Raw genomic sequence first — 27689 nt, forward strand, 5'->3', positions numbered from 1 at the left:
ATACAATATTATCAACTGTAGTCACCATGTTATACGTTAAATCCTCAGACATCATTCATCTTCTTACTGAAAGTTCGTATCCTTTTATCAACCTCTTCCTATTCTCCAGACCCCAAATAGTACAATTTTATTTATGTTTTTACTGTGACTGTTTTATTTAATCATTTTTGTTTACCACTGAAACTCTGGGAACTCAAAGTTAGCATCCTTGCTGGTGAGCTTCGTATGGACACCAGAGAAGTTTCATCCTTACACTGCACGTTGTTCTGCTGTGCTTTACTCTTCAAATGAAGCTTTATGGGCCAGCTGCCATCCAGTTTCACACGGATTCTCTTGCCCACAATTTTGCTTGGGAAAACCGAGCCCACCAGGATTATATTATGCAATGACTGTCAAAGTGTGGCTCCTGGGGTACTTTTGTATGGCTTTTTCGAGTTGGCTTAGGTAGATTCTCCTCTGAGCAGTAAAGACAATGAGCTTCCCACTCAGCTTTTTCTCCAGTTCATGAACTAGCCAGACTTGAATTTCCTGGAAAAATTTCAGTTAAGAAATGGGAACAAAGATGATAATAGTTCTCTGACCACCACCTACTTCAATTTCCTTGGTTGCTATTATATTCAGCTCCCGTAGCTGGGCTTTGAGGTCTGAGTTCATCTCCAGCTCAAGGTGAGCCTGGGTGATGTCAGACTCAAACTCATCCGGCTTTTTGCCATTGGGCTTCACTGTCTTTGCACTTGAACTCAACTTTGCCTTCTCCTCGGTGAGAACACAGACCTAGGAATAGGCCTAAGTCTCTTGAGAGCTCCTCAAATCCCCCGAGATTGTGTGTGTGTGTGTGTGTGTGTGTATAATTTTTTTTCAAGTAGGCTCCATGTCTAGCGTGGAGCGTGGTGCCCAATGGGTGGCTTGAACTCATGACCCCGAGATCACAACCCAGACTGAGATCAAGTCATCTGCTTAACATATTGGGCCACCCAATAGTACAATTTTAAAGATCGAATTATACCGTATAGTTATATAAAACTCACTGAGGAGCCATTTATATTGTTATTGATCTAGTTGTTGTGACCCTTCGATCTTGGGTGCTTCTGAGTTTCTACCTTTATAAAGCACAAAATTAAAAATATCTCTTTTTGTCTTAAGTTTGTTAAAATTTGTAGGAACAGAAAAGGAATCATTGCATTTATAAGACATGAAGATTAAAATTTTTTTTTAAAGATTTTATTTATTTTGACAGAGATACAGCAGGAGAGGGAAGACAAGCAAGGGGAGTGGGAGAGGGAGAAGCAGGTTTCCCACTGAGCAAGGAGCCCGACGCAGGGCTCGATCTCAGAGACCCTGGTGTCATGACCTGAGCCATAGGCAGATGCTTAACGACTGAGCCATCCAGGCGCCCCTAAAGTTTTTTTGTTGTAAAATATATCTTAAATTTGCCATTTTAACTTTTTTTTTTAAAGATAACTTTTTTTCCCCCAAGATTTTATTTATTTATTTGTCAGAGAGAGAGCACAAGTAGGGGGGAACAGCATGCAGACCAGGCAGAGGGAGAAGCAGGCTTCCTCCTGAGCAAGGAGCTTGTGGGACTCTGTCTCAGGACCCTGGGATCATGACCTGAGCTGAAGGCAGACGCTTGATGACCGAGCCTCCCAGGTGCCCCTCTACCATTAATTTTTAAGAATGACCTGTCCTGGGAAGCATTTTAAGTATGGTTTCCTGTCTTTTGTTCTTGGCTCCTGATGCTGTGCTGCTTACCATCTGTGCATGTTTGAAGGGCTGTGCATTCACAAAACATATTCATGGCTCCCACTGGAAGGTTTTGTTTTTTTTCCTCTGGACAATGCCCTGGTCTTAAATCACAATACTATATATTGGTATAAATATTTTTATCATTTGGCAGAAGCTTCAGAAGAATATATTCAACACTTAAAAATCTTTCAAAAGTTGAAATGAAGCTTGCATTATTCAAAAATAGCTTTTTTGGTTCAAAAATGGGAAAATGATCATAATGGAGTAATTTGATAGCTCTGAAGAGAAATAGAAATAGTTGAGCTAATTTCATTGTAGCAAGCCTCTGCTCTATATTATTTTGATCATCTTCATTTATGAATATCCATTTTCCTGTTTTGAATAAACAAGCATTCAGGAGAGCTGCTCTGTATGTTAATTTGGCTAGTCCATTCATTTATTCACAAAGGTTTTATTTCTCCTCAGACCAGCTTGAGAGATCATCCGTGATAATTTTTTCTTTATAGGAAACATGTTTCAAGATGAGCAGTATTTTAAAAGTATGTGTATATTGATTTATATCTTATTTATGACTGTCAATAGGTGTGCCAGTTTTTAGTAATTGTGTTTTTTCAGGACTTAAAAATTTAGATTCATTTTGAGTATAGCTTATTTTTAAAAGTATTTTACTTTCATAGATACCTATTTTATGTTGACAGCTTTTTGACATTCATACCAGCGGCTTATTGGCAGAAATCCAAACAGGCCATCACAGCACCATCCAGTATTGTGACTTCTCCCCACAAAATCATTTGGCAGTAGTGGCTTTGTCCCAGTGCTGTGTGGAGGTGAGTAGTTCACTTACTCTGTGAAGTTGGGTCTCCAGAGGTACAAGGAGGCCAAAGAATGCACTACTTAAACCACTGACTACTGAGGACAGTTGAGAAATAGTAGAGCACTTTCTTCACAGCATAATGACCTGTAGTTTTAGGATATTAAACTGTATAGCCAGTTTTATTACTTTAGCAGTGATTGAAGATTTTATTTGGTAATACTACAGGGAGTGACAGTATCACTCACCAGGCATTTCTTGAATGGCTAGCATGTGCTAAGGTCTTTGGAAACAATAGAATGAACATGGGTTTCCTAGGCAGAAACATGGCATCTATTAAACAATATGAAAGAAAGGATCTTCTATAAAAAAAGGATGAGAGAGGAGTCCAGTTCAGATTTCTTAGGTCTTTGAGAAGAATAAGACAAAAGTTCAGTTTCGAATTGGTTAACCTAGAATGTTCATTGGTGAGCACTAATGAGTAAAATGACTTATAAATTGCCTGTTTGTATTTATAATTTTGTACTTAGGTGATAGATTTTTGTATTCAGAGTCTGTATCTAACTGGTCCTGGAAGAATTTCACCCAGTGAAAGGCTATGTTTTTTTCAAAAAGCAGTGAATTCTTGATTTTTTCCCCCAAAGATGGATTAGTTTTTCTTAGCTCTATTACTGCTTATTCCTTGCATGGGTCTTACCATCAGGTAATTTGAAGTTCCTTGTGATGACAGTGCAAGAAGGTGGGTATGGGCCTTTATCCAGAAAACAGAGAAATCCACTTGGTTCACAGGCTCTTCTCAAAGGAAGCTTGACTACTGCAAGTACTTCCTTAGTGTTCTGTGCTTATTTCAGCAATTTTTAGTGAGTTTGACAACCTTGTTCTGCACTGCAAAGCTGTTTGGGGAGAGTTTCTGAGCGATAGTTCATCAGCATGGAGATACAGAAAAGATGAGAGTGAGTGGGTGTGCTCTGTAATCTCTACTTAATTCCAAGTACAGAAGCAAGTACAGTGCAACTAACACGAACTTCCCTGCCAAGAATCTGCCCATTGGAAGCACGGGCAGTGAGTGTGAATAAGCTCCAGCCCTGTTTGAAATGGTGGGAAGAAATAGGGTGCTGTGGGCAGTGTTCTCTTTAGGGGAGTCTTTGTCTTGAAAGATTCAGATGTGGTCGGTCTTGTACCTTACTTATAGATCCTCAAGGTAATTGTGGTTGGAAATTTCCTCTTTCTGGGTTTTTGTCAGGATTTTAAGGAAGAGTGGAGGAGCAACTCTTCTTTCAGCGTTTTCTGTCACTTCTAAAATCCCTACCCTTTACTATTAGAAAGCTCCAGGAAACATTGTCTTTTTTCTTAAAATAGGAACCTGCTTTTGGGGGCTCTGAGAAATGATGGGGAAGAACAAGAAGGAAAAAGGGAAGAATTTTCAAGGGAGATTTTTTTAGTTAAGGAACCACTTTCCTTTCTGGCCTTTAGCTCTGTATGTCCACAGGAGCTTGGACTCTAGTGATAAGGCAAAGAAAATTTCATACAATTAATTTATAACCACAGAACTCACTGATTGAAAACCACTGGGCATGTGATGAAGTACTTATTTTGTTCATGCTTGTTCTGAAATCATAAAGTAGGTCTGTCATTCAGAGTGTAATGAGAGGAACTCAGGCACATATGGTACTTCATTAGGCTGGAATATATTTGAGTAATTTACAGCAGAACTCAGGACAAAATGCAGCCAGGGTGGCAGACATTGACAATTCATAATAAGCATGAATAACAGAAATGTGCACATGTACAATTAGCATATTCATTTATTGTAGGGTTTTGCCATTAGTTGAAAGGAGGATTAGATGACAGTGGAAAACACTCTATTTTTTTTTTATTTAAAAAAAATGTTTGCATGATTCCAAATCAGAGCCTTTTTAAAAAATTTATTTTTATTTTTTAAGGTTTTATTTATTTTTCAGAGAGAGAGAGAGAGAGAGAGATTGAGACAAGAGACAGCACAAGGAGAGGGAGCGGTAGGCAGAGGGAGAAGCAGGCTTTCTGCTGAGCAGGGAGCCTGTTGCAGGACTCGATCCCAGGACCCTGGGATCATGACCTGAGACCAAGGTGATGCTTAACCGGCTGAGCCACCCAGATGCCCCTATATATACTCTTTTGTAGAAATATATATGTTCTTTGCTTATTTTCTGTAAATAATATATCCCAGTGACTATTCGTCATCTGGGTGTTTTTACAGTTATATAATATTCCATTATGTAGTTCATTCAGTCAGTTCCCTATTGATGGTCAGTTGGGTTGTTTTCAGTTTTTTTGCATTAAAAATAAGATGCAGTGAATAATCTTTTGTACAAGTCATTCTGTGTTTTTGCTGGTTTGTTTTTTGCCTGTATTCTTAGAAGTGAAATTACTGGTTAACTTTTGCTTTTTTCAATATTCTTGAAATGTGCGAAATGCTTATGAATGCTATTTCCTATATGCTATGTTTATTCTGTAGTTGTGGAATATGGATTCGTGTTTAAAAGTGGCTGATTGCAGAGGACATTTAAGTTGGGTTCATTGTGTGATGTTTTCTCCTGATGGATCATCATTTTTGACATCTTCTGATGACCAGACAATCAGGGTGAGAAATACTGAGATTTTCGTTTTAGACATTTGTTGATGTTTACATCTAAGAAACTAAGAAATTGATGAGCAGTATTGGGGGAATAAAACAAGAAACTACTAGATTAATATTTATCCTTGAAAAGTGCTATTATATGGACTATAACAGTCTCAGTCATCCCAAACATCCCATTCATTGAGTATTACCGTGAGCCAGGTGCTAGAGAAGTCCAATGATTAAACTGTATTTTAGTTAATTTAAATATATTTCGAGGTAATATGTTGACTTAATTTTTGACTCTTTTTTTCCACTTTAAATTTCCATATCTAATTACTTGCCAATTCTAATGGATTCTGCCTTCCCATTTTCCTTTCTTTTTTAACCCATCAATAATTACTCTATTTTTTAAAAAATTAGCATATAATGTATTATTTGCTTCAGGGGTACAGGTCTGTGAATCATCAGTCTTACACTATTCATAGCACTCAGCCATAGTGCATACCCTCCCTAATGTCCATAACCCAGCCACCCTATCCCTCCCCACCCCCAATCCCCAGCAACATTTGCCTTTCCATTTTCTTTCATTTATTTCTACTTTTTTTCTCTTTTTTTAATGAGGAAGAGAGAGAGAGAGAGATGGGAGACCGTTAGAAGAGGGAGAGGAAGAGAGAGGATCTTAAGCAGCCTCCACGCCTAGTACAAGCCCATTGCAACCCATTGCAGGGCTCAATCTCACAACCCTGACATCGTGACCTGAGTTGAAATCAAGAGTCCGATGCTTAACCAGCTGAGCCACCAGGCACCCCTATTCTCCTTTTTCATTTCAAGTTTAGGTGCTCATTACAAGTTGCCTCTTTATCTCTCTCTCTCTCTCTTTTTTCTTTTAAAGATTTTATTATTTTAAAGTAATCTCTCTGCCCAGTGTGGGTCTCAAACTCACAACCCTGAGATCCAGAATCACACATTGACTGAGCCAGTCAGGTGCCGCAACATGTTTCCTCACTTAATGTATTAGTCCTTGCCGCAGTCTTTTCTTTTTTGGTTTTCTACATGCTGCTTCCAGGATATGTTCTTTGTGTACAATACAGTCATTTCATTTTTGCTCAAAAACAGATAGTGGCTCCCTTGTCTACTGAAAGTAAGTAGGTACTCCTAAGTCTACACAGAACTTCATCACAGTATGGCCTCATTCTGCTGCAGTTTTTCTTTTCTACAGGTTTTTCTTTCCTACAGGTAACCTACACTGGGCTGCTCACATTTTCCCATTACCCTGTAGTTCCCTGCTTCTTTTGCTTATGTGGTTTCTTATGTCTGGAATACCCTGTTTGTCTATTTCTCTCCTTGTTGAAATCTTAGCATTCGTGCAAGTTCCCCCAATCTTCTGCAAAGCCCTTCCTGGTATAACCTAGAGGGAATGTCTTCTTCCTTTAATGTCCTATAACTCTATGTCCTTTTCTTATGGTACTTTCCAAATTCTACTTTGAATTTAAGTACAGATTCGCTTTACTTCTCACCTTCAGTCCTGCACTGCTCTTCCAGCTCGTTCACACGTCTTCAGTTGTAAGGTCTTTGAGGCCAAGGATCCTCATTTATCCCTGTGGCATCTAATATAGTATTTCATACACAATGTAGCTACAGTTTTTTTAGTATTTACTGTATGCTAGACATCATGCGAAATACTATACTTATATTTGCTGGTTCTCACAACAGTCCTTTTTGCAGCTGAGGAGGCAGTCACAGGGAGGTTAAGTCAGTCCTGCTTAAAGTGCCGGTCTCAATAAACGAACCAGAATGTAATTCAACTCCCTCCTTCCTTCATCAAGAAAGTCTTGTTAAAAAAGATTAATCATATCACTAAGCATATGGCTAACAGCACGTTAGTGATATAGTTGATTTATTTACATTCTGGTGTAGGCTCCTTGGTATCAAGACAGTTTGAGGACTAGTAGGAGTTCTTACTTTGAGTAACACTGGGTTAGGTAACCTGCCCCAAGTCACAACTTCAGGGGGAACTAGAGTTCATACTTGGGCATTTTGGCTCTAGCACCCATTACTCCTCTATACTAACTATGACTTGTTATAGCATATAATTAACAAATATTTGTTGTTGGATTATAATCTAATCATGGAAAATTTTCTAGCATCATAGGTATTTTGAGTATGAAGCATGTTTTGTATTTTGCTTAAGATTCTAAGCCTTCTCTTTACGTATTTCAGGATATGGTTATCTTATTTTGTTTTTTTTTAATCTCTTTAAGTAGCTCTGGGAGACAAAAAAAGTATGTAAGAACTCTGCTATAGTGTTAAAGCAAGAAATAGATGTTGTGTTTCAAGAAAATGAAGTGATGGTTCTTGCAGCTGACAATATAAAACGACTGCAGGTGAGTAGTTTTTAGAAAACAGTTGGAAAATTGTTTTGATTGAACTCACAATTCACATTTTTCTCATTCGGTTTCGAACTTGGGATCAGGCTTAATTGTAGTATCTAACAGGTGCTCGGTAGGTATCAGTTGAATAAATATGTAGGTTTTGAGCTGAGTTTCAAATATGCTTGTATTTCGGATTAAAAAGAAGTGATACCTCGTCTCACTTCACTCCTCTCCAGTTGGTGTCTATGATCACATCCTTGATTTGCATGGAGTCCAGGAGGAGAACTTGAGACAGACTGACTGAGGGTAGGGCAAAGCGTAACAAGCTGTAAAGCTCAGCTTGTTGTAGTGGAAAGAACAGTGACTGTTCGCTCAGGAGGTACAGGTGCAGCTTAAGCTTTCCTGTCAACTAGTTTTATGTGATCTTTGAGTAAATCGTACACTTCTTTGAGCCTCACTTCCTTCACCTATAAGGTCCTTTTTATTTTCAGAAGTCTGAGCTGGTTATGGGATGAAGGTAGGATCCAAATTCTGGAGACAGATAAGTGGAAGTAAACTGTCTCTGGCGTGTGGCCATTTCTCCTTGCCTACTGTCAGGGGTCAGAGTCAAGGTGTGAGACACCCCTTGTTCTGTATTTTACAAGTCTTACTGTCATCCTTAATATGTTGATGTGGAGCTTCTAATCCTCTATATTTCAGGGATGAATTGGGGTGTGGAATTGAATGTTCATGCCTCGTTATGGATTTGTAGCCGACTTAGGATATTTTTCAATGCAGTTTTCTTGTCAAGTTCAGTGTCCTCATGCTTGTATTACCTTTATTAAATTTGTGCAACCTTTCTTTAATAGTCGTCATAACTGTGAGACTTCAGAAAGAAGTCTTATGTCTATAAAAGTATAATTTTATTCTATGTCAGTGTTTGTGGGAGAGATTAGGGGATAGTTAAACTGACAATAATTCCATTTAAGTGAACAAAACATTTTTTAGTCATTACTTAGGAAAATATGGAAATTGATTTTTGAGAGAAAGAAGATAAATTCAGATTTTAGCAGTTCAGTCTTCATTTTGAATGTCTAGTAGATCAGAATCTGCTGGTAAGTAAGTAAGATACTGTAAAATAAAGGAGTACCTTTTTTGATACCCTGTAATCTTTGTACCTGAAACAAATATGACTGCTTATTTCATGTTGGGAAATGATTGAAGACTTTTCTTTTTTTTAAAGATTTTATTTATTTATTTGACAGAGAGAGATCACAAGTAGGCAGAGAGGCAGGCAGAGAGAGAGAGAGAGAGAGAGGGAAGCAGGCTTCCTGCTGAGCAGAGAGCCCGATGCGGGACTTGATCCCAGGACCCTGAGATCATGACCTGAGCTGAAGGCAGAGGCTTTAACCCACTGAGCCACCCAGGTGCCCTGTTTAGATTGTAACAGTATGGAAGAGGTAGCTGACAATTGATATAAGCTTGAGATGTAGTTTCCCAGGTCACAGTTTTTAATTGAGTGATGAGACTTTATAAATGAGACTTAAAAACATAATAATTAGCATTGGTACATATTATGAAATTAGGTAGTCTTTGTTTAAGCATTATAAGTCCAGTCACCCAAATTATACTTATGGATTCTTCTCCAAAGCTCCCTTCTCCTCGACTCAGAAAGGTGGGAATCTTAATTTATCCTGTTTTGTGAGCGATTTAGAGGATATAAAACCCATTTTTACTTGAATATGGCTTTTTAGGTATCCTCAGTCCCATATCACTAGCACCCTTGAAAAATATCTGAGAAGTGTACTTTAACAAACGATAGCCCTATTAAAATGGACTTTTTTTTTTTTTTGGTGAAGAAATGGAAAACCGGGTGCAGAGCTAGCTGTGGGATTATAAATCAGGCAGATGTGTCTCAGGTGGTGCACACAGCAGCTGCTTTTTAAACCTTTTAAAGCTCATTTTATTTTATGAAAATGTATTTGAACCACAAAAGTGAAATGAAATGAAGGTTCGAAGAGCTAAATGCAGCTGCTGAGACTAGGATAGGGCTTTGTTGTTCCCCTGGGAGCTCTTGTTGGTTATTTTCTGTTTCATTTTATTTTTTCAATTGAAGTCCATTCTAAAGAACAGATAACTGCTCTTACGGCCTGATAACTGATTGTGCCTTATTTTTCATTAGCTCATTAATGGAAAAACAGGTCAGATTGATTATCTGACTGAAGCTCAAGTTAGTTGCTGTTGCCTAAGTCCGTATCTTCAGTACATTGCATTTGGAGGTGAAGATGGAGCCATTGAGGTATTCTGTTCTAGTCTTCAGAGTCCTTCTGTGCAGGAGACTTATTTATTTAAAATTGACTATGTGTCTGGCATTGTAGCTTATACTAAAGAAATCTTCATGCGGTATATTAGTCATTCTTCTGTTAGACTAAAAATAATCTTACAGTCCTGTTAGTGGTATATTTTTCAGATTCCCTTTACTACTGTTTCTCATACTTTTTGTCCTTTTGTGTTCTTATTCTCTACCTAGTTGTTCTACTCTTCTCCAAGTATATCAGATACCCTCAGAGATTTAGCTATCTGTGCAAAGAGCATTGTTTTTCTTCTTAGCTCTTGGTGTCAGTTTCCATTTTGGTACTGATAAGGTTCATTGGGAATGTCCATGCAGGGCTGTCTTAATGCTTACCTGTTTCACCAGCCCTTTCTGTTTTACTTTCTGTATTAGAAGTAATACCTCTTTACCATCTGAAATCCTTAACTTATTAAAGAGGACCAAATAAATTTTAACAAATGCAAAAAAGTATAATAAAAATGATTTTATCACAACACACATTGTCTTTAGCTGTATAATAATTTTTCAAAGAACATTGGTTCCTTCTCTCACTTTTTCTCACCCAAACTTTTTTGGAATTATTTATTAATTTATTAATTGAGGCACTAGCCACATTTATTTTACCTTGGATTTATTTTCATAAGGAAAGACAAATATTCTCCAGTCCATACTGCTTCACAAAGAGGAGACTATATGTTTATACACAAAATGAAGAAGGAAGCATTTAGAAAGGGATGTCAGTGTTATTATATGTTTGGCCATTGTGGCATGGATTTGGAGTTAAGGTTTTGTGGTTTTTTTTTTTCCATTGTGAAAAATTACTGTGAAGACGAGTGCTGTTCTGAAAAGAAGTATATTGTGGATGTTTTTAAGCAAGGAATGGTTGTATATTTACAAGGGAACCTTAGTCTCCCTCTCAGTGTCACCTCTCAACCTGGTGTATATTATTTTTCATTCTTTTTTTTTTTTTTTTACGATTTTATTTATTTGACAGACAGAGATCACAAGTAGGCAGAGAGGCAGGCAGAGAGAGAGAGAGAGGGAAGCAGGCTCCCTGCTGAGCAGAGAGCCCAATGTGGGGCTCAATCCCAGGACCCTGGGATCATGACCTGAGCTAAAGGCAGAGCCTTTAACCCACTGAGCCACCCAGGTGCCCCATTATTTTTCATTCTTAAAGGACCTTTGCTTCCCCCTTTTCTTTTAACCTTGTTACCAAAACAGGTCTACATTCTTTTTGTTTTTACTAAGTGTCTTAAAATGAGCCATATAGAGAGTTAAAGGAAATAATTCACAAAACACACATGGCCTCACCCATATCCCTGTTCTCTTCAAAGTCATCAAATAATATAAATACTATATAAATGAATCACATTAGATTACCAATACTTGACTCTGTTTAACCTGTGAAATGGCATTTTCTTTTGGTTGGGCCTAGAATCAAATAATAAACAGCTACCATTATTAGGTGTTTATCAGTTTCTCTCATGGAATTACTGTAAAACCCTGGATGTTAGGTGGTGTTATTCCTGTTTTGCAGGTGTCTGAACTCCTAGTTTCCACAACTTTCATTAAATCAGTAAGTGGCAGGGCTATAGTTCAAACCCTGAGTCTCTGAGCCACTGTGCTCAGGTAGGGTGCTAGCCTGCCTTTGCCATGTAGCAATTGTAAGGTTGTCCTCGTTGGGGAAGGCTCTCATTCACACAGTTTCCCTTTGTTTTCTACAGGGCCTTTTATCAGACGTGCAGGTTAGGTTTGAATTCCTACAGAGTCTTATTTTAGCATCATTTGTATTTTCCTTAGGCTTCCTTGAGTACATTTAATTTGGGCAAAAGAACTTTTTTTGTTTTGCTTTGGTGAGTTCACTTGAAAGCTTTTTTGACATTGCCATTAGTTTTTGAGTTCTGTACCACTTCCTTTTCTCTGCATTTGACATATTAGTCTTTAGCCCTGCTAAGTCGTCTCAGGGTACTTCCCCAGCCTACTCATATCCTCTTTTCTGTTACTTGTTCCCCTCATTACCCTCGCTTTCCTTGTCTGTGTTGTTTTATAAAGAGCTTGCCTTGTCTCTCATCCTGAATTTTTTTCTTTCTTCTCTCTCATCCTTCATAAATGTCATTTTCTTTTTGGAGGCTGAGTCCAGGCTGCCACTTGTTTGATGAATTGGGTAGTTGAGTTCGCAGAAGGACCACTGGTTCCTATTGCTATCTGGTCATTCCAGTGAGTGTTTTATTTTAGGGGGTGTGTGAGTGTGTTCATGCGTGTGTGTGTGCAGACACTTGTATATAGGTGTGTACCATTCATTTGTGTGTCTTTAATTAAAATGAAAGTACTATGAGATCGAAAATTTATACCCTTCTGTAGTCTAATTTTAATTTAATGTCTTGGGGTATAATGCTTGGGTGTTGCTGAATGTCATGGTACTAATTTTCTAAGCTTTTCTATTTTGAAGATTTTAGAGCTCCTAAACAACAGAATCTTCCAATCCAGGATTGGGCACAGGAAAACTGTGCGGCACATCCAGTTCACAGATGATGGGAAGACTCTTATTTCAAGCTCTGATGATTCTTCAATTCAGGTGAGGGAAAAGATTTAACTTCCAACATATGTAATGCTGACTCCAGCAAGGAACCCTTCGGTTGTGGCTCAAATCTGGTGTGCATTTTAAACATTTCTTACTTTGGCCATACACTGAGATTTTACACATAGGTTTAGATGAAACCCATTCATGTTTCATATTTTTCTGTGGGTAAGGCAGACAATTTGACTTGTGAACCCTGTACTGGAAGGTTGTTTATTTTGATGATCAAGGAATCATTTGAGTTCCCCTGCCTGCCTTGGTATTTGGATTTGTATCAGTAAATATATATTTTTTTGCCAGATTTATATGATTGCTCTTTACTTTTCTTGATAGTAGTAATATCTGATTGAAAACTTTTTTTTTTTAAAGCGAGTACGAGAGTGCATGCTTGTTAATAGGCGAGGGGTAGAAGGAGAGGGGGAGAGAGAATCCTAAGCAGGCTCCACACTGAGCATGGAGCCCATCTCAGGTTTTGATCTCATGATCCTGGGATTGTGACCTGAGCCAAAAATCAAGAGTCAGATGCTTAACCGACTGAGACATGCCCCTCTGATTGAAATAATTTTATTCTTTTAAGGTTAAGATGTTTATTATAGGGATGAAATCCTGTGAGAAAAGAATAGTTTGTCATAATGAAGGATTGTGGATATAGAGGCATTAAGCCTACTATATATTCTTTTAAAAATTCATTTTGTTTTTATCAGAGTTCTAATGCACATACTTTAAAAACTTAGGTAGTATTACAAAGCTCATTATGGAAAATAGATACCCCCTGTTACTCATTCACCAGAATTACCTCTTTTAGCTTCTAGACACATCTTTTGATATTTATCTTCATGCCCGCATATCCCACACTTATAATGTTACCAATTTCTAGGTTTGAGAATTTACTGAAAATTAAGATACACATTAAGTTAAAAATTTAGCTTTTCTTCTTTTCCCGCCTGTGTTACCTTTGCCATATGCACACACCCTTTTATCAATCCCATTATCCTAATACAATTATAATAAAATTTTGTTTAGGTCATTAGTGTCATTATAAGTAAGTGGACTGAGTGTACTACGAATATGTTTTCTGCCTTGATGCAATTTAGGACAGTTCTATCCTTGACTGGATGTGGTTTGCAGTTATTTTACCTTACAACTTTAAAGACTGTTCCATTTTCTCCCAAAGTTCCAAAGCTCATATTGAGAAGTCTGAAGCCATTCTGATTCCTAATCTTTTTCTCTGGAAGATTTTAGGATCTTCTCTTTGTTCCTAGGATTTTGAAATTTCATGAAGTCGTGCCATGGTGTGTATTTGTTTTATCCATTGCTTTGGACATTTTGTGATCCCTTCTCAGTTTGGAAACTTAACGGTTTTCAATTCAAATAAACTTGAATTTTTTTCTTTGATCCCTCTCCCTCCCAGTATGCTTTCTCTTTCTGTAAAAACCATCTTCAGATCTTCTGGACCTTTCATGTAATTTTCTTTTTCTACATTTCAACATTTTAAACCTTGCTCTATTTTCTGGGAGTTTTCTTCAGCTTTCTCTTCCAGCCCTTTCATTGAGTTTTTCATTTCTACTATTTAGGTGTATATGTGTGTATGTATATATTGATAGAGTGCATGAACTGGAACAGAAAGAGAGGGAGAGATAGAATTTTAAGCAGGCTCCACACTCAGTGCATGACACGGGGCTTGATCCCACAATCCTGAGATATGACCTGAGCTAAAATTAAGAGTTGAGTGCTTAACCGACTGAGACACCTGGGCACCCCTCATCTCTACTATTTTTAATGCTGAAAAGTCCATTCTTATTCCTTTTGAAGAACACTGTGTTCTTGTTTCATGGATGTAATATCTTCTCTGAGAATGGATGGATATATAGATAATGTATAAATTATATAATTTTTTCCTCAAAATTTAATTTTCACACATAGTTGCTGTTTCTTCTGAGGTGGTTTGTTTTTTTTTTTTTTTTTTTTTTTTTTTTTTTTCTGTTGTGGTTGTTTTGGCCTCTTGTTTTAAAGGTCTTCCTCAGCTGTGTGGTGATCATTAGCTACTAGAAGTGGACACTAAAAGGCTGATTGAAAGTTCTGTGTGTGGACTGAAACCTTTTCTGAAAAACAGTCTGGTTGGTAAAAAAAAAAATTAAAACAAAACAAAACAAAAAAACAGTCTGGTTGGGGAATCTTTGTTGTCAGTATCTTTAGGTCTTTTGTCCTGGTCTTGTGAGGTTCCTAGAGAGGAATCCTCTGGTCTTTCTGGCTGGAGATTATAAATCTGGCTGGCAGGTCCTTGGAGCTAAGTAGGGAAGAGAACTAGGGGTAGGTGTAGTATCTCCTTATTTAGTGTGTAAACCTTCATTTGATCCCCCTATTCTCAAAGCTATACTTCTGTCCTCAGTTGTGCTGGTGCCATTTATTTCAGACTTCTGGTTTGCTTTCATTGTTTGGAGGAATATTTTCTACACTTCACTCTTTTTTCTCATAGTAACTTTGTATTCAATGATGGTTCTTTCCTTTTTTACACAAAATTCGTTTTCCTGAACTCCTTGAAGGCTCACACCTCTAGCTTTGTAGCCCTCCAGCTCTTCCTCCTTTTGTTTTCATAAAGCATTAAAAATACAGTGTTTTTATGATACGGCTTTGCCCTGTCTTCTTTCATTTTTATTCAGACCTTCTCTTTCCTTTGCTGCCATTATCCTGTTATACTCAATTTGGATTCTATTCCCAGCGGTTTTTTCTCATGATTATAGTATTGTTCTGGTTAATTTTGAGAGTTCATAGGTCCCAGACTGGTGTAGCCCTTTCAGACTCTACTGTAGTCTCTTGGTACTCAGTTTCAGTGTCTGTTGCTGCTCTCCCGTTGGTCCACTGCACATCCCAGTGAATGTCACTTGGCTGTTTTGGAATTCTGTTGTTTTTAGATCTGTCTGAGATGCTGGGATGCATGTCTTCCAGCTTTTAGTTTGTTCCTACTCAGTTGTATCTTAGGGTTTGTGGGGATACTTCATCAGTTAACATGGTATTGTTATCTGCATTTCTGGTTTTGCTGTTTTTTCAATATTTTTGTTTTTAATGGAGGCTTCAGGGAGATTTAAAAAAAACTATGCCTGCATGATTGCTGTCTTCCCACAGTTCCTCATAGTTCTGGTCCTTGCCCCATCCTCACTCCCACCTCTCATGTCCTCAGTGACCTCAGTTTCTGAACTTTTGTTGAGTTTTGCAGTGTCGGTTTTGTTGCTTTTGTCTTTCTCTGATGCTTTTAGGATTCTGTTTTCTTGGTTCTGTTAAGTCAATTACCATTCTCCTGTTTTTGGGCTCCAACATTTTTTTGTTTTTAAGGACTTTATTTATTTACTTGTCAGAGAGAGCGAGCGTGGGAGCGCATGCATGCATGAGAGACAAGCAGGGGGAGTGGCAGACAGAGGGAGAAGCAGGCTCCCTGCTCAGCAGGGAGCCTGATGTGGCACTCCGTCCTAGGACCCTGATATCATGACCTGAGCCGAAGGCAGATGCTCAACCGACTGAGCCACCCATGTGTCCCAGTCTTCAACATTTTGTTGTTGTCTTCATTCCCATTGTCTTGACTTTGTCATAGTAGAGTTTTAGAAGTGAAGGGGATATAAATGCATACGTTCAACAGAAGTTTGTGTGTTCTTTTATTTCATGTGTGTGTATGTGTGTGTGTATATATATATTTCCTATAGTAGCAATATTTATAGTATTAAAAACTGTTTAGACAGGGCACCTGGCTGACTCAGAAGAGCATGCAACTTTTGATCTTCGGGGTCATGAATTCGAGCCCCACATTGTGGAGAGAGATTACTTAAATAAAATTAAAAAAAAAAAGTATTTTGAAAAAATACTTTTACATTGTGTCTTTGTGAGTTTTGTATGATTAGAATGAAATCTGGTTTCAGTGCAGAAACTTACTGCAGGCTCCCATGATACTGATGTATTAGCTATGAAACTTAGCATGATACTCACCTTTCTTCCTCTCCAGATGGCTTTGATATGGGTAAAACTAAACTGCATCTGATGGGATTCTGCTGAGACATTGTATACTGTATAGTTTTTCTGTCAGAAGCTAAATTCATAGGTTTAATGACCTGCTTGAACATCAGATATACTCAGCCAGGGGGAGAAATAATTTCTAGGAATATTTTTAGGATCAGAGTTAGATTATTTTTAGAAATATGAGTTAAGTGATGTTTCATCCTTTTTTCTTCCTCTACCCAGAATACTTCTTACATTTAAAATGTTTTAATGAGTATACGTTCATGTAATAAAACTCTTGGTGGGTATGTCCAAGAATTGACTGGTGGCTGGGTTTTTGTTTTCATTTTTTAGTGACTAATTAATTGGAAATTTGTCCCCCCTACCCCTGCAGCTTTGTTGAGGTGTGACAAAAATGTGTATGTTTTAGATGTACGTGATGATTTGATATAGTAGGTACATATTGTGAAATAATTATAGTGATTAAGTTAATTAACAAATCTACACACATGTCACATAGTTACCATTTTGGAGGTTTATTTTATTCATCTTTGTATCCTTAGTGTGCCTGCCTGGAATTCAGTAGGAGTTCAGTAAATCTTTGTTGAACTGAACTAAAGTTACTGCCAAGATTTGCAAAATCAACTCACCTGTTTATAGCACCAAGAGTTGTGAAAATGCTACCTTTGGTAGTTTTTGATCCTTTCTCTTGAGATAAATAAATCCCAAGTAGTAGTCATGTTTACCTGAACCAATGTATGAGAGTATATTGACTCTCACAGGTATAAGAAAATTCTTCAGGATTTTTAAAATTTTAATTTTACTATTTATACTGCTAAAAAAATTCTGTAGTGTATATACATCGCCAATACTATAGCTAATGGTAGAGACATCCGCAAACTCAACCTTAATACATTTTGCTAATGCTGGTGAAAGTTTAGCTATTATGTAAGGTGATTCCATTAGTACATTGTTTTTGAGTCCAACCAAAAGAAGTATCCCTGTCATCATTGCCTTATTAGAAAACTTCTGCAACAAAAACTGCTAAGGCTATTCTTTTTTTTTTTTTTTTAAGATTTTATTTATTCACTTGACAGAGAGAGAGAGGTCACAAGCAGGCAGGGAGGCAGGCAGAGAGAGAGGAGGAAGCAGGCCCTCCGCGGAGCAGAGAGTACGATGTGGGGCTCGATCCCAGGACCCCGGGACCATGACCTGAGCCGAAGGCAGAGGCTTTAACTCACTGAGCCACCCAGGCGCCTGCTAAGGCTATTCTTAATCTTCCCTTAGCGATTGTCAAATTTTGTGTTACATCTGCTCAGGAACGGTCTCTGACTTCTTAATGTGGGGGGAAGCAGTAAGAACCTAAGTCAGGATTGAACACTGAATCAGACACAGCGAGGAATGGCAGTGCTGGTCACTCTGTATTTAATAATAGTAGCCACTGATTCTGTAGTCCAGTAAAGCTCAGAAAGTAGGAGAGAGCCAGAAAGTTCATAGTGGAAATGATCTAGGGTATTTTATGTTTAGTCACACTGAGTGCCTTTCCTTTCTGATATGATGGGGGGAAAACCTCTGTTTCCTCCCCTTCCTCCAACATACCTCTTTGAGTTCTTAAAATGCTGAAATTCCTAACTCATTCTCTTTAAAACTCCTCTCACTTCCAGCTCCTCTTCTAGGGTCTCTTTGCCCCCTTATACAGATAACCTACTCCTACCCCAACTTCTGTGAATGAGCACTTGGAGACAGAGAGATAGAGCGATCTGAGAGCCAGGGCTCAGTGGGGAGATGGCTGCTAAGTGTGGAGAATAAAGGAGTGAAGAAAGGGGTTAAGAGAAGGGTCATTTCTTTTACAGTTTTCCCTAAGCCTGAAAGCCTAAAAACATTTGTACAGTTGAACTTTCACCAGTCAAAAACTTGACCCAGAATATCATTAATGTGCATACCTATGGTGGTTGCTGATTTTTCTTTATCTTTTTATTTCTGATGTTCAAAAATGGAAGAAAATTCTGTTCCAGTCTGCCTCATTGCCCACATCTCAGAAATCCAGCTTCATCAGGCCCACTGGGCTTGTTTTTTTGAATATCTTCCTAACCTTTTTTCCCAGATTCTTTTACATAGCCTATGTTTCAGCCAGATTGAACTATGAACCAGTCCCCATAATCTTGCCACGTTTTCCTGTTGCTTTGCTTTAACTCAAGCATTCATTCCTTTTATTTGAAATGCTCTTCCCAGGTTGTGAATCACACTTCCAGCCCATACCTCAAGCCTACTTTGAATCCACTGTCTCCATCATTTCAATTTCTTCTCCTTTCCTGTGCCTGAGGAATTCTTCCTGGAGCTCCATGTGAAAAATATATCACTTACTTTGTCAATTTGAGGATTGCATTAGGGGATAGCTGATAGCTAAGATCTCTGAAACTTAGAATTTCCATGTCTTGATTTGAAGCTACTCTGGTCAGCTGACCTGCCCTGGCAGGAGGACCAGTAGGATTCAGTAGCTTCAGTGGAGCTAGAATCATCAGTCTTGGCCTAGCTTGTGGGGCTTAGGAAATTGAATATGTAATAGAGATAATTTTCTCTGAAAAATTTAATCAGAGGGTGAGCTCACTAGCATATTATGGCTTTTCTTTATCTTCTGATATTAACTGCTCTCTAAGCAACTGAAGAAAATGAACTTTATTTAGGAGGAAAAATACTTTATTCTACTTCTGGTCAAGGTAATTAACCCCAGCTTTGCTTTTCTCTGTCTGTAAAATGAAAATACCTTATTCTTTCTTGGTACTCTTCTTTGTCTTACCAAAATGCCATGAAAACAAAAGTTTTTAGGGAGTGGACCACATATTACTGCCCTCCTCCAATGGGATATCATGAGGAGAGGGTTAAGGATTATAACAGACTTATTTCTTTGATATTCAGGTATGGAATTGGCAGTCAGAAGAATATGTCTTTCTACAAGCCCATCAGGAAACAGTGAAAGACTTTAAGCTCTTGAAAAATTCAAAACTGCTTTCCTGGTCATTTGATGGAACGGTGAAGGTAATTTGAAGCACGGGTCTCTTTTTTAAAAAAGCATTCTAATATTGTAATGATTATATTTTGAAATCTGCAAGCAGATGGATGGTAAGTAACTACTCAGATTTTTAGATTTCTATTTTCTCATGCCTGTTTTCTGTTTAGTGCAGTCACCTACATCTGCTCTGTATTTAAGAGCATCTGTACTAAAGGACACTTAAAGAGGTTAGAACAACCATTGTGCAAAAGCTCTTGTTTTATAGCTATGTATTCTAGATGATTATGCTCAGTAATACAAAATGTTCTTAAAAGTGTCAACTTCTGAATTTTTTTTTGAAGGTATGGAGTATTATTACTGGAAGAATAGAAAAAGATTTTGTCTGTCACCAGGATACAGTACTTTCTTGTGATATCTCTCCTGATGCTACCAAGTTTTCATCTACATCTGCTGACAAGACTGCAAAGGTAGGCCAAATAGTTGAAATGTGCATGCATGAAAGTTTGGTATTCATTATGTATTATGAGTTCAAATGATGTATAGTATGTTTCTGTCTACTTGTCCTTCTCATATTTTGTGAGTTTTTAGAGGATGACATTGGCATTTAGGTGTCAAATAGATAGATGAATAACATGATTTTGATTTCTAGCTTACTGATGACTTTTTGTCTATTACTAATAAAATGTAGTTTCTACTATTTTTATAGGTGATAAAAAGCACTGAAAGGGACTTACATTTAACTGCACATCCACAGTAAATGTTTATGTAATTATATAAGTTGATACTTCTGAAAATCATTTTCCAGTGAAATGATGCTGCCTGGTTGGGGACATTGACTACTCCATTCTCTTCTCTTTTTTTCTCTTTGTTAATGACCTCATCATCTGCCCATCATGACTACTCCATTCTCTTCTTTTTTTCCCTTTGTTAATGACCTCATCATCTGCCCATCTTACCCAACTACAAACCTTGGAATTATGTGGGGCTTTATCCTGTGTTTCATGCTTTGTTGATTACTTCTCAGGGTTTCTTGGCTTGTTTTTCTCTTCCTTGTCCCCACCCAGAAGATTAGGCTCTCCTCCTTCCATTGGTAGACCTACCTTTGGTCTGTGCCTCTTCCAGTTTTATCTTTCCTACAGTTATTTGAGTCTCCAGTTGAAACACCTCTGTAATCTGGTGTTTTATAAGCCAGACTCGTTTGCCCATGACCATCTCTTTCTGCTGCATTGTTCCTTCTGTGCCAGGCTGCTTTTACCTCCATCTCCTGGGCATGTGGTTTGGCTTGACACAAACTCCTTTTTTTACCTCGAAGCATTATGACTCACTCAGTCTTCCAGACCTAGATTTGATGTCAGCTCTTCAGTGAACCCTCTCCTGGCCCTCAGGCAGGGTGAGCTGCTCTGCCTTCAGTGTTCCATTACATATTACTCAAGATTCTTAGAGCATTTACTTCATATAACTATTAACAATTCATAAGTCTATATTCCTGATTAAACTATAAAGTTTTCAAGGACAGGGACTGTATCCAGTTCATCTTTGTACCATCAGTTCTTAGTTCACAGTGTCTGGAACATGGTAATTTCAGTAAATTCTTGTTAAATGATGATGACAAAACCACAAGGGAGAATACTGGAAAGAAAAAAAGAACATTTTGGCTGCTGAGACAGTAGGATAGTACAGTGACTAACCTTTAAAGAACACTTGGCATATATTAGGTCCTGTGCTAGGAATTTCGCTATTATCTCATTTAATCTTCACACCTCAGGTACTGTTGTCCCATTGTACAGGTGCTGAGACTGAAGCTACAGAAACTTATGTGGGTTGTCCTAGGCCACAAGGAACTTGTCAGTGTAGGGGAGCCAGGATTCACACTCACATTGGCTTCACTCTTTAAAATGCTTTTAAGTGATTTGCTGTTCTTTCTAAAGAAGTTAAGGTTAAAGAAGCTGTGATTTTGGCCCTTGAGCTGAAGTTAACTTAAGTAATTAAAGGGAAAGTCAGAAAAAAACAATGTTGCAAGTTGGAATTTGGGCTTCTAATGAAAATTTATGAACTGTGGAATGTTAGACTTTCCATATGATTTAATTTATGGCTAACTAACCCTCAGGGCAGCATTTGCAAGTACTTATTTTTAGTGTATTTACTATTCCTAAACCATCCTAATTGCCTTCCAGATTTGGAGTTTTGACCTTCTCTCCCCTCTTCATGAACTGAGGGGCCACAGAGGCTGTGTACGTTGCTCTGTCTTCTCTGTGGACAGTACCCTGTTGGCAACTGGAGACGACAATGGAGAAATCAGGGTAGGATGTTTGCTGACATGAAAGCACTGCTCTTTCTGTAGCTTTGGCTAATGCTCTGTACCACGCTGGGGACATTGTTAATGTGACTGGGAAGCACAGGCCTGGGGTTCTGGATGGATGAGGCATTGTTTGCTTTGCTTCCTGTGCACGTTTTATTCACAGCAGCACTCTGCAGAAAAGAATTCATTTTAGTTAGAGTGAAGTGTATGAGTTAGAGTCTGTGCATGCGAGGAGGCAAATGCCCAAGTTATTTGCAGTTGGCTGTCTGCTCTTAGCTTGAGAAGGATTCATCGGAATTCTTGGACCCGAACCAAAGATTGTTTATAATGGCAGAATTTGAGGAAAATAATTTTATAAATCATTAACTAGGTTGTAAGTGAATAAATGGCAAATTCTGCAGTTTTCAGCACTGCAAGAAAAGATCTCTTAATGAAACCGTATCTGTTAGATAGTCCATATTTACAATGTGGCCTATTGCAGTCCTCATGGGCTTGCCTGCTTCTAGTTGTGTTAGGATTCGGCAGTTGATGGGAAAAATTTGGGCACTGGGATGGCTGTGTTAGTAACCAGTGTATTTGAGGAGCATCTTGTTTTTTGTTTTTCGTTTTTTACAAAGGAAGATTTAAAATTCATAAGAGAGTATGCAGTTTGCAGGAATGGAGGCATTATCAGATAGGCTGTTCAGGACAATTAAGATTCTCTTGCTTGAGGACTGAGTTACCAGCCTTCTCTGTTCTAATAAATGCATGTCAACTGAAGTGGCAGGGCTGCTTTGGGGAAATTCATTTTGCTCTGAGTTCTCTTGGATGAGAGTGCTCCTTTACTGGTTACAGAGTATTTCATTTTTCTGAAACCCGTGAGGAAATAAATTCTATTTAAACAAATGTTACTTTAAAAAATTTTTTTAATACATTAAACAAAAATTTTATTTTTCTACTTGATTATTCAAAATGTAGGAAAGCTATTTATATGTGTGTGTACATATATATCTAGCTTATATCTAGCTATCTTGCTGAATTCTTTCTAATGAATTTCTCCATTTGATTCTCTTGCATTACGTTTATAAATGATGGTATTGATTGTTTTCCCTTGCTGTTGATGCCTCTGTATTTCTTATTCCTTTTCTGATGGGCATTTATTTGAAAAATTAGAGTATTACATATATTAATTATCACTGGAAATAAATGAAAGCATTAGCATCTGTAATTAATTTGGTGTATATTATACATATAAAACCCTGTAGGGATTTATTGTTTAAAATATGTCTGAATGACTGTAGGTGTTTGAATGACCTCTGTCAGAATTCTTAGTGGTAGATACTGGGCTAGAATTCTATGGTTTTTTGTTTGTTTTTTAAGGTAGTTTCTTAGGCCTCTTTTTTTGTTTGTTCCTTTCTTCTTCCATTATTTTCTTTTTATTAAATGAAAAAAGTCACAACATTCTGACCAGTTGTTCTAAGCTCTCTTGTCTTATTTTTTTGGAGTATGGTTAGTGATAAATATTTTAAGTAATGCATTTTTATTATAACTAGTGTTTTTTAAAAAATTGGATAGAGAATGCAATCTAAAAAAAACTCCTAAGGTATCACTGAATTGTAATTATATTTTTAAGCAAGATTTCCAGGGCACCTGGGTGGCTCAGTGGGTTAAAGCCTCTGCCTTCTGCTCAGGTCATGGTCCCAGGGTCCTGGGATTGAGGCCCGCATGGGGCTCTCTGCTCAGCAGGGAGCCTGCTTCCTCCTCTCTCTCTGCCTGCCTCTCTGCCTACTTGTGATCTCTCTCTCTGTCAAATAAATAAATAAAATCTTAAAAAAAAAAAAGATTTCCAAATATGTTCCAGAAGAGATGGAGAGATATATAATACTTCTGGATGACCCTGTTAATGCATTGTATATCCTGTTTGTATAGATTTGGAACGTCTCAAATGGGGAATTGCTTCATTTGTGTGCTCCGATTTCAGTAGAAGAAGGAGCTGCTACCCATGGAGGTTGGGTAACTGACCTTTGCTTTTCTCCAGATAGCAAAATGCTTGTCTCTGCTGGAGGATATCTTAAGGTAAGAGTTCCTCAAAGACTGTGAAAGAAAAGAGCAGCCTATATTCTATTTTCCAAGCTATTTTCACTTCCTGTTTCTCATTTGGGCCTCTGACAACCCAGCAGAGTGGAAGGGCAGTTATTGTTATTCTCATCTGGTAGCAATAAGACTGAGATCTTTAAGGCTGCTTTCCTCAGCTCTCTTGGAAGTTTTGATGACAGTGTTAGGAATGTTCTCTTCCCAGAGCTCTCATACTGCCCCATACTTAGATAATCAGAATGACTAGAAAGTTGGGTGTTTAACTTAATTTTATTTTCCATGTCACTAATTATTAACTCTTGGTTGAAAGTCTTTAAAAAAATTTATTTGTGAAAAAAAATTCTTTTGTGAAATTTTTTTCTTAAATATTAGTAGTAGTAGTGGTTGTTGTAGTGGTAGTGAGAATAATAGCAGGAACATATTGCTTTATTTTATAGCCTACAAAATGCTTTCTTTACATAATCTCATTAGCCAGCTTTGTGAAGCTTAAATTTAATTATCCTTGGTTTATAGATGAGGAAACTGATGTTCATGGAGGTTGTGTTCCTAAAGTTATGCAATAATGTGGTTTGTGTAAACTTATTATTAGAGTATATAGAGGCCAAGGACTGAATGTGTTGTCGTGCCTCAGGGTCATTTTTTGGTGATTGCATCTATTTATTCATCAGAATGTGTTAAGGGTGCCCGGGTGGCTCAGATGGTTGGGTGTCTGCCTTCGGCTCAGGTCATGATCCTGGCATCCTGGGATCGAGTCCCAGAGTAGGGAGCCTGCTTCTCCCTCTGCCTCTTTCTCTCTCTCATAAATAAATAAAATTTTAAAAAAATGTGTTAAGTGCCCACTCTGTGCTAAGATACTGCTATATGGCACAGTGTTTAAGACTTGGTATTTGCCTTCCATTATCTTATAGTCTGGGGGAAACAGACAGTAAATTGTCTCTAAAGTATAGGAGGGTTCTGGGACATGTCTGCTTAAAGATAATGGAGTTAGCAGAGGTTTCTTAGGGGAATGCTTGGAATGAGTGTTTTGAATGGTGGTTCACTTGTGAAAGGGATTGAAGATACTACATATTGTACTGGCCACTTAAAATAGATTCCAATAAATTAGACCTTACAGTACTTTTATTTCTCCCTGAAAACATCCAAGTGTAGGAAATGATTCTGATTAATTATCTGACACAGTATAGATATTCAAAAAATTTGAAGTTTTTGGTTATATGAGACCCACATAATTGTAGTTTTACTCAGCATAAAAATCTAGCTTATAAGAAGGAGGACAATTTTTAGCTATATGAGGGGATGTTTGTTAGAACCCTTTTCAAAGAGTTTGCATTGAGAATACAATGCTCTTTATAAAATGTTGCACTGAACTATACCTTTTGGGGCACACCTTTAGTTATGGGGAGGGGAATCGTGAAACTATCACCATTTGTTTTCCTTCAGTGTAAAGACAAACTGACTCTTAGACTGCTCTGAGCATGATGCAGGGGGTCTTTAGCTCCATTAATTAACTGCTGAAAAACTTAGTCGCTCAGCTTTGACACTGAGCTTCTAGAGACCATGTCATGTGATGCCCTGGGCCCCATAGAAGGCTGTCACGTAATTATGAATCTGGCTTACAAGATGTGATAGTAATTAGTGACTGGATTTCCAGAGTTCTTGGAGAACCTTGAAATCAGCAGCAGAATAGGTGTCTGTAGTGTAGGGGTTTGTGTCTTAAGAGTGTAAGAACCTGGGGCTCCTGGGTGGCTCAGTCGTTAAGCGGCTGCCTTTGGCTCAGGTCATGATCCCAGGGTCCTGGGATCGAGTCCCGCATCGGGCTCCCTGCTCAGTGAGAAGCCTGCTTCTCCCTCTCCCACTCCCCCTGCTTCTGTTCCCTCTCTCGCTGTGTCCCTCTCTGTTAAAAAAATAAATAAAATCTTAAAAAAAAAAAAAGTGTAAGAACCTATAGACTATACATTCAGTCTGTATTTTTAAGTGACAGGCTTTCTTCTCTCTGGTTTGATTACTAGCTTGGTTAAACTGATTATGATCTAGCCCAGCGTGCATCCACCCAGCATGTTAATGAGACTATCAAAAGCACAGAGCAGATTAAAAGTAAAAAGGAACAGCTGCTGTAGTGTCCAAAGAAATGGGCCTTTTGAGTCTGTTTACTAAGGAATCCAAGCTATATAAATTGAATGTCAGTAAGATAAAATAGATATCCAGTAGCTAAAAAGCTCTTAACTTTCAAAGTTATTTCTATCTATAAAGTAAAAAGGTAATGTAATTTAGCTGTTTACTTGTGTTATACCATGGAGTACATACTGTTAGAATGACAATTCCATGTTAAACCATACTTATGAGGAGAAAGTCTCATTTGAAATATGGAATACATGGTGATAAATGCAGGTGTGCCATTCCTTAGAGGCAATAGAATGTAATGGTCAGGAGAGTGAATCTTAGGCAGATTGCCTAAGGTCAGAGCTTGGCTCTGCCCCTCATTAGCTTTGTGATTTACAGAGATGGTTTAATCTCTCTATGCCTTGATTTTCTCATCTGTAAAATGAGTATAATATCTATTTCAGATTTTGGGAGTGTTAAAGAAGTTAATACATGTTAATATACATAGTGTTAAAGGAGTTAATACATAATATACATAGTGTCGCATAGTGTACCCTAAGTAAATGTTAGCTATTTTAATTCACTTTATTTCTTAAGCAGTTTTAGGTTCACAGCAAAACTGAACAGAAAGTATAGAGTTCCCATATATCTCCTGACCCACACACGCTGCCCCACTATCACCAGAGTATCAATAGAGTGGTACATTCGTTACAATTGATGAACTTCAATTGGCACATCACTAGCACCTTAAGTTCATAGTTTACATTAGGGTTCACTGTTGGTGTTCCTTCTGTGAATTTTTCTTCTTAAGATTTATTTATTTGGAAAGAGAGAAAGAGCATGCATGCATGTGTGGGGTAGGAGAGACAGGGGAGAGGGAGAGAGAGAATCTCAAGCAGACTCCTTGCTGAGTGTGGAGCCCAACATGGGGCTCTGTCCAGCGACCCTGAGACCATGACCTGAGCTGAAGTCAAGAGTTGGATGTTTGGGGCTCCTGGGTGGCTCATTCGTTAAGCGTCTGCCTTTGGCTCAGTTCATGATCTCAGGATCCAGCCCGTATCAGGCTCCCTGCTCAGGGAGAGGCCTGCTTCTCACTCTCCCACTCCCCCTCCTTGTGTTCCCTTTTTTGCTGTCTCTCTCTGTCAAATAAGTACATAAAATCTTAAAAAAAGAAAAAAAAAGTTGGACGCTCAATGGACTGAGCCACTCAGGCACCTCCATTCTGTGAATTTTGACAAATGTATAATGACATGTGTCTACCATTGTAGTATTATACGGAATAGTTTCGTTGCCCTAAAAATTCCCTGTATTAGTTGTTTTTAATGTCATTGTTTTTTAGTCCATATTCAAGTTAGTGGCCGGTGTAGTGTTTCTGAATGGTTTGTTTGAATAGAGGGAGAGGTGGTGGGAGCACTAGATTAGGTACCAGAAACTGTTCCAGCTCGACCACCTGCTAGCAGCATCATCTTGGGTGATGAGGCCTTTTTTCTCTCAGAACCATGGTTTCCTTATTCGTAAAATGAGGCAGTTGGACTAGGTGATCTCTAAGGGCCTTACTATCTCTATGATTTGCTTCTAGTGACTAAAAACTAATGAGTCTTAAGTAGGTGGAATGTGTTCTCTGCAGTCTTGTTACATTGCTATTTTATAAAGCAAAATTGTCAGTTCTGAAAAATTTCGAGTTAGTACAAGTTGCATCAGTGAGGTTTACTGGAGTCCATGGGGTAGACTTTCGTCAGTTACTATTACTAAGTGAACAGAAATAGCTGGCCCAGTCAGCTGCTAGAATGCTAGGCACTGCCCCAG

General features: G+C 38.1%; 1 protein-coding gene and 1 pseudogene across 1 annotated transcript in view; one reads left to right on the forward strand and one right to left on the reverse strand.

Annotated features, from left to right (window-relative positions):
• APAF1 (apoptotic peptidase activating factor 1) overlaps positions 1-27689 on the forward strand; it is an 87807-nt gene that overhangs the window by 57108 nt on the left and 3010 nt on the right. The window contains exons 19-27 of the mRNA XM_032874299.1: positions 2445-2573; positions 5052-5177; positions 7421-7540; positions 9690-9806; positions 12289-12414; positions 19318-19437; positions 19753-19878; positions 21586-21711; positions 23619-23765. Of these exons, the coding sequence (XP_032730190.1) occupies positions 2445-2573; positions 5052-5177; positions 7421-7540; positions 9690-9806; positions 12289-12414; positions 19318-19437; positions 19753-19878; positions 21586-21711; positions 23619-23765 (1137 nt within the window). The remainder of the gene's footprint in view (positions 1-2444; positions 2574-5051; positions 5178-7420; positions 7541-9689; positions 9807-12288; positions 12415-19317; positions 19438-19752; positions 19879-21585; positions 21712-23618; positions 23766-27689) is intronic.
• On the reverse strand, positions 110-2421 carry LOC116877436 (annotated as a pseudogene).

Source organism: Lontra canadensis, unplaced genomic scaffold, assembly GCF_010015895.1.
Source record: "Lontra canadensis isolate GAN:19392208 unplaced genomic scaffold, GSC_riverotter_1.0 scaffold52, whole genome shotgun sequence".
Taxonomy (NCBI): domain Eukaryota; kingdom Metazoa; phylum Chordata; class Mammalia; order Carnivora; family Mustelidae; genus Lontra; species Lontra canadensis.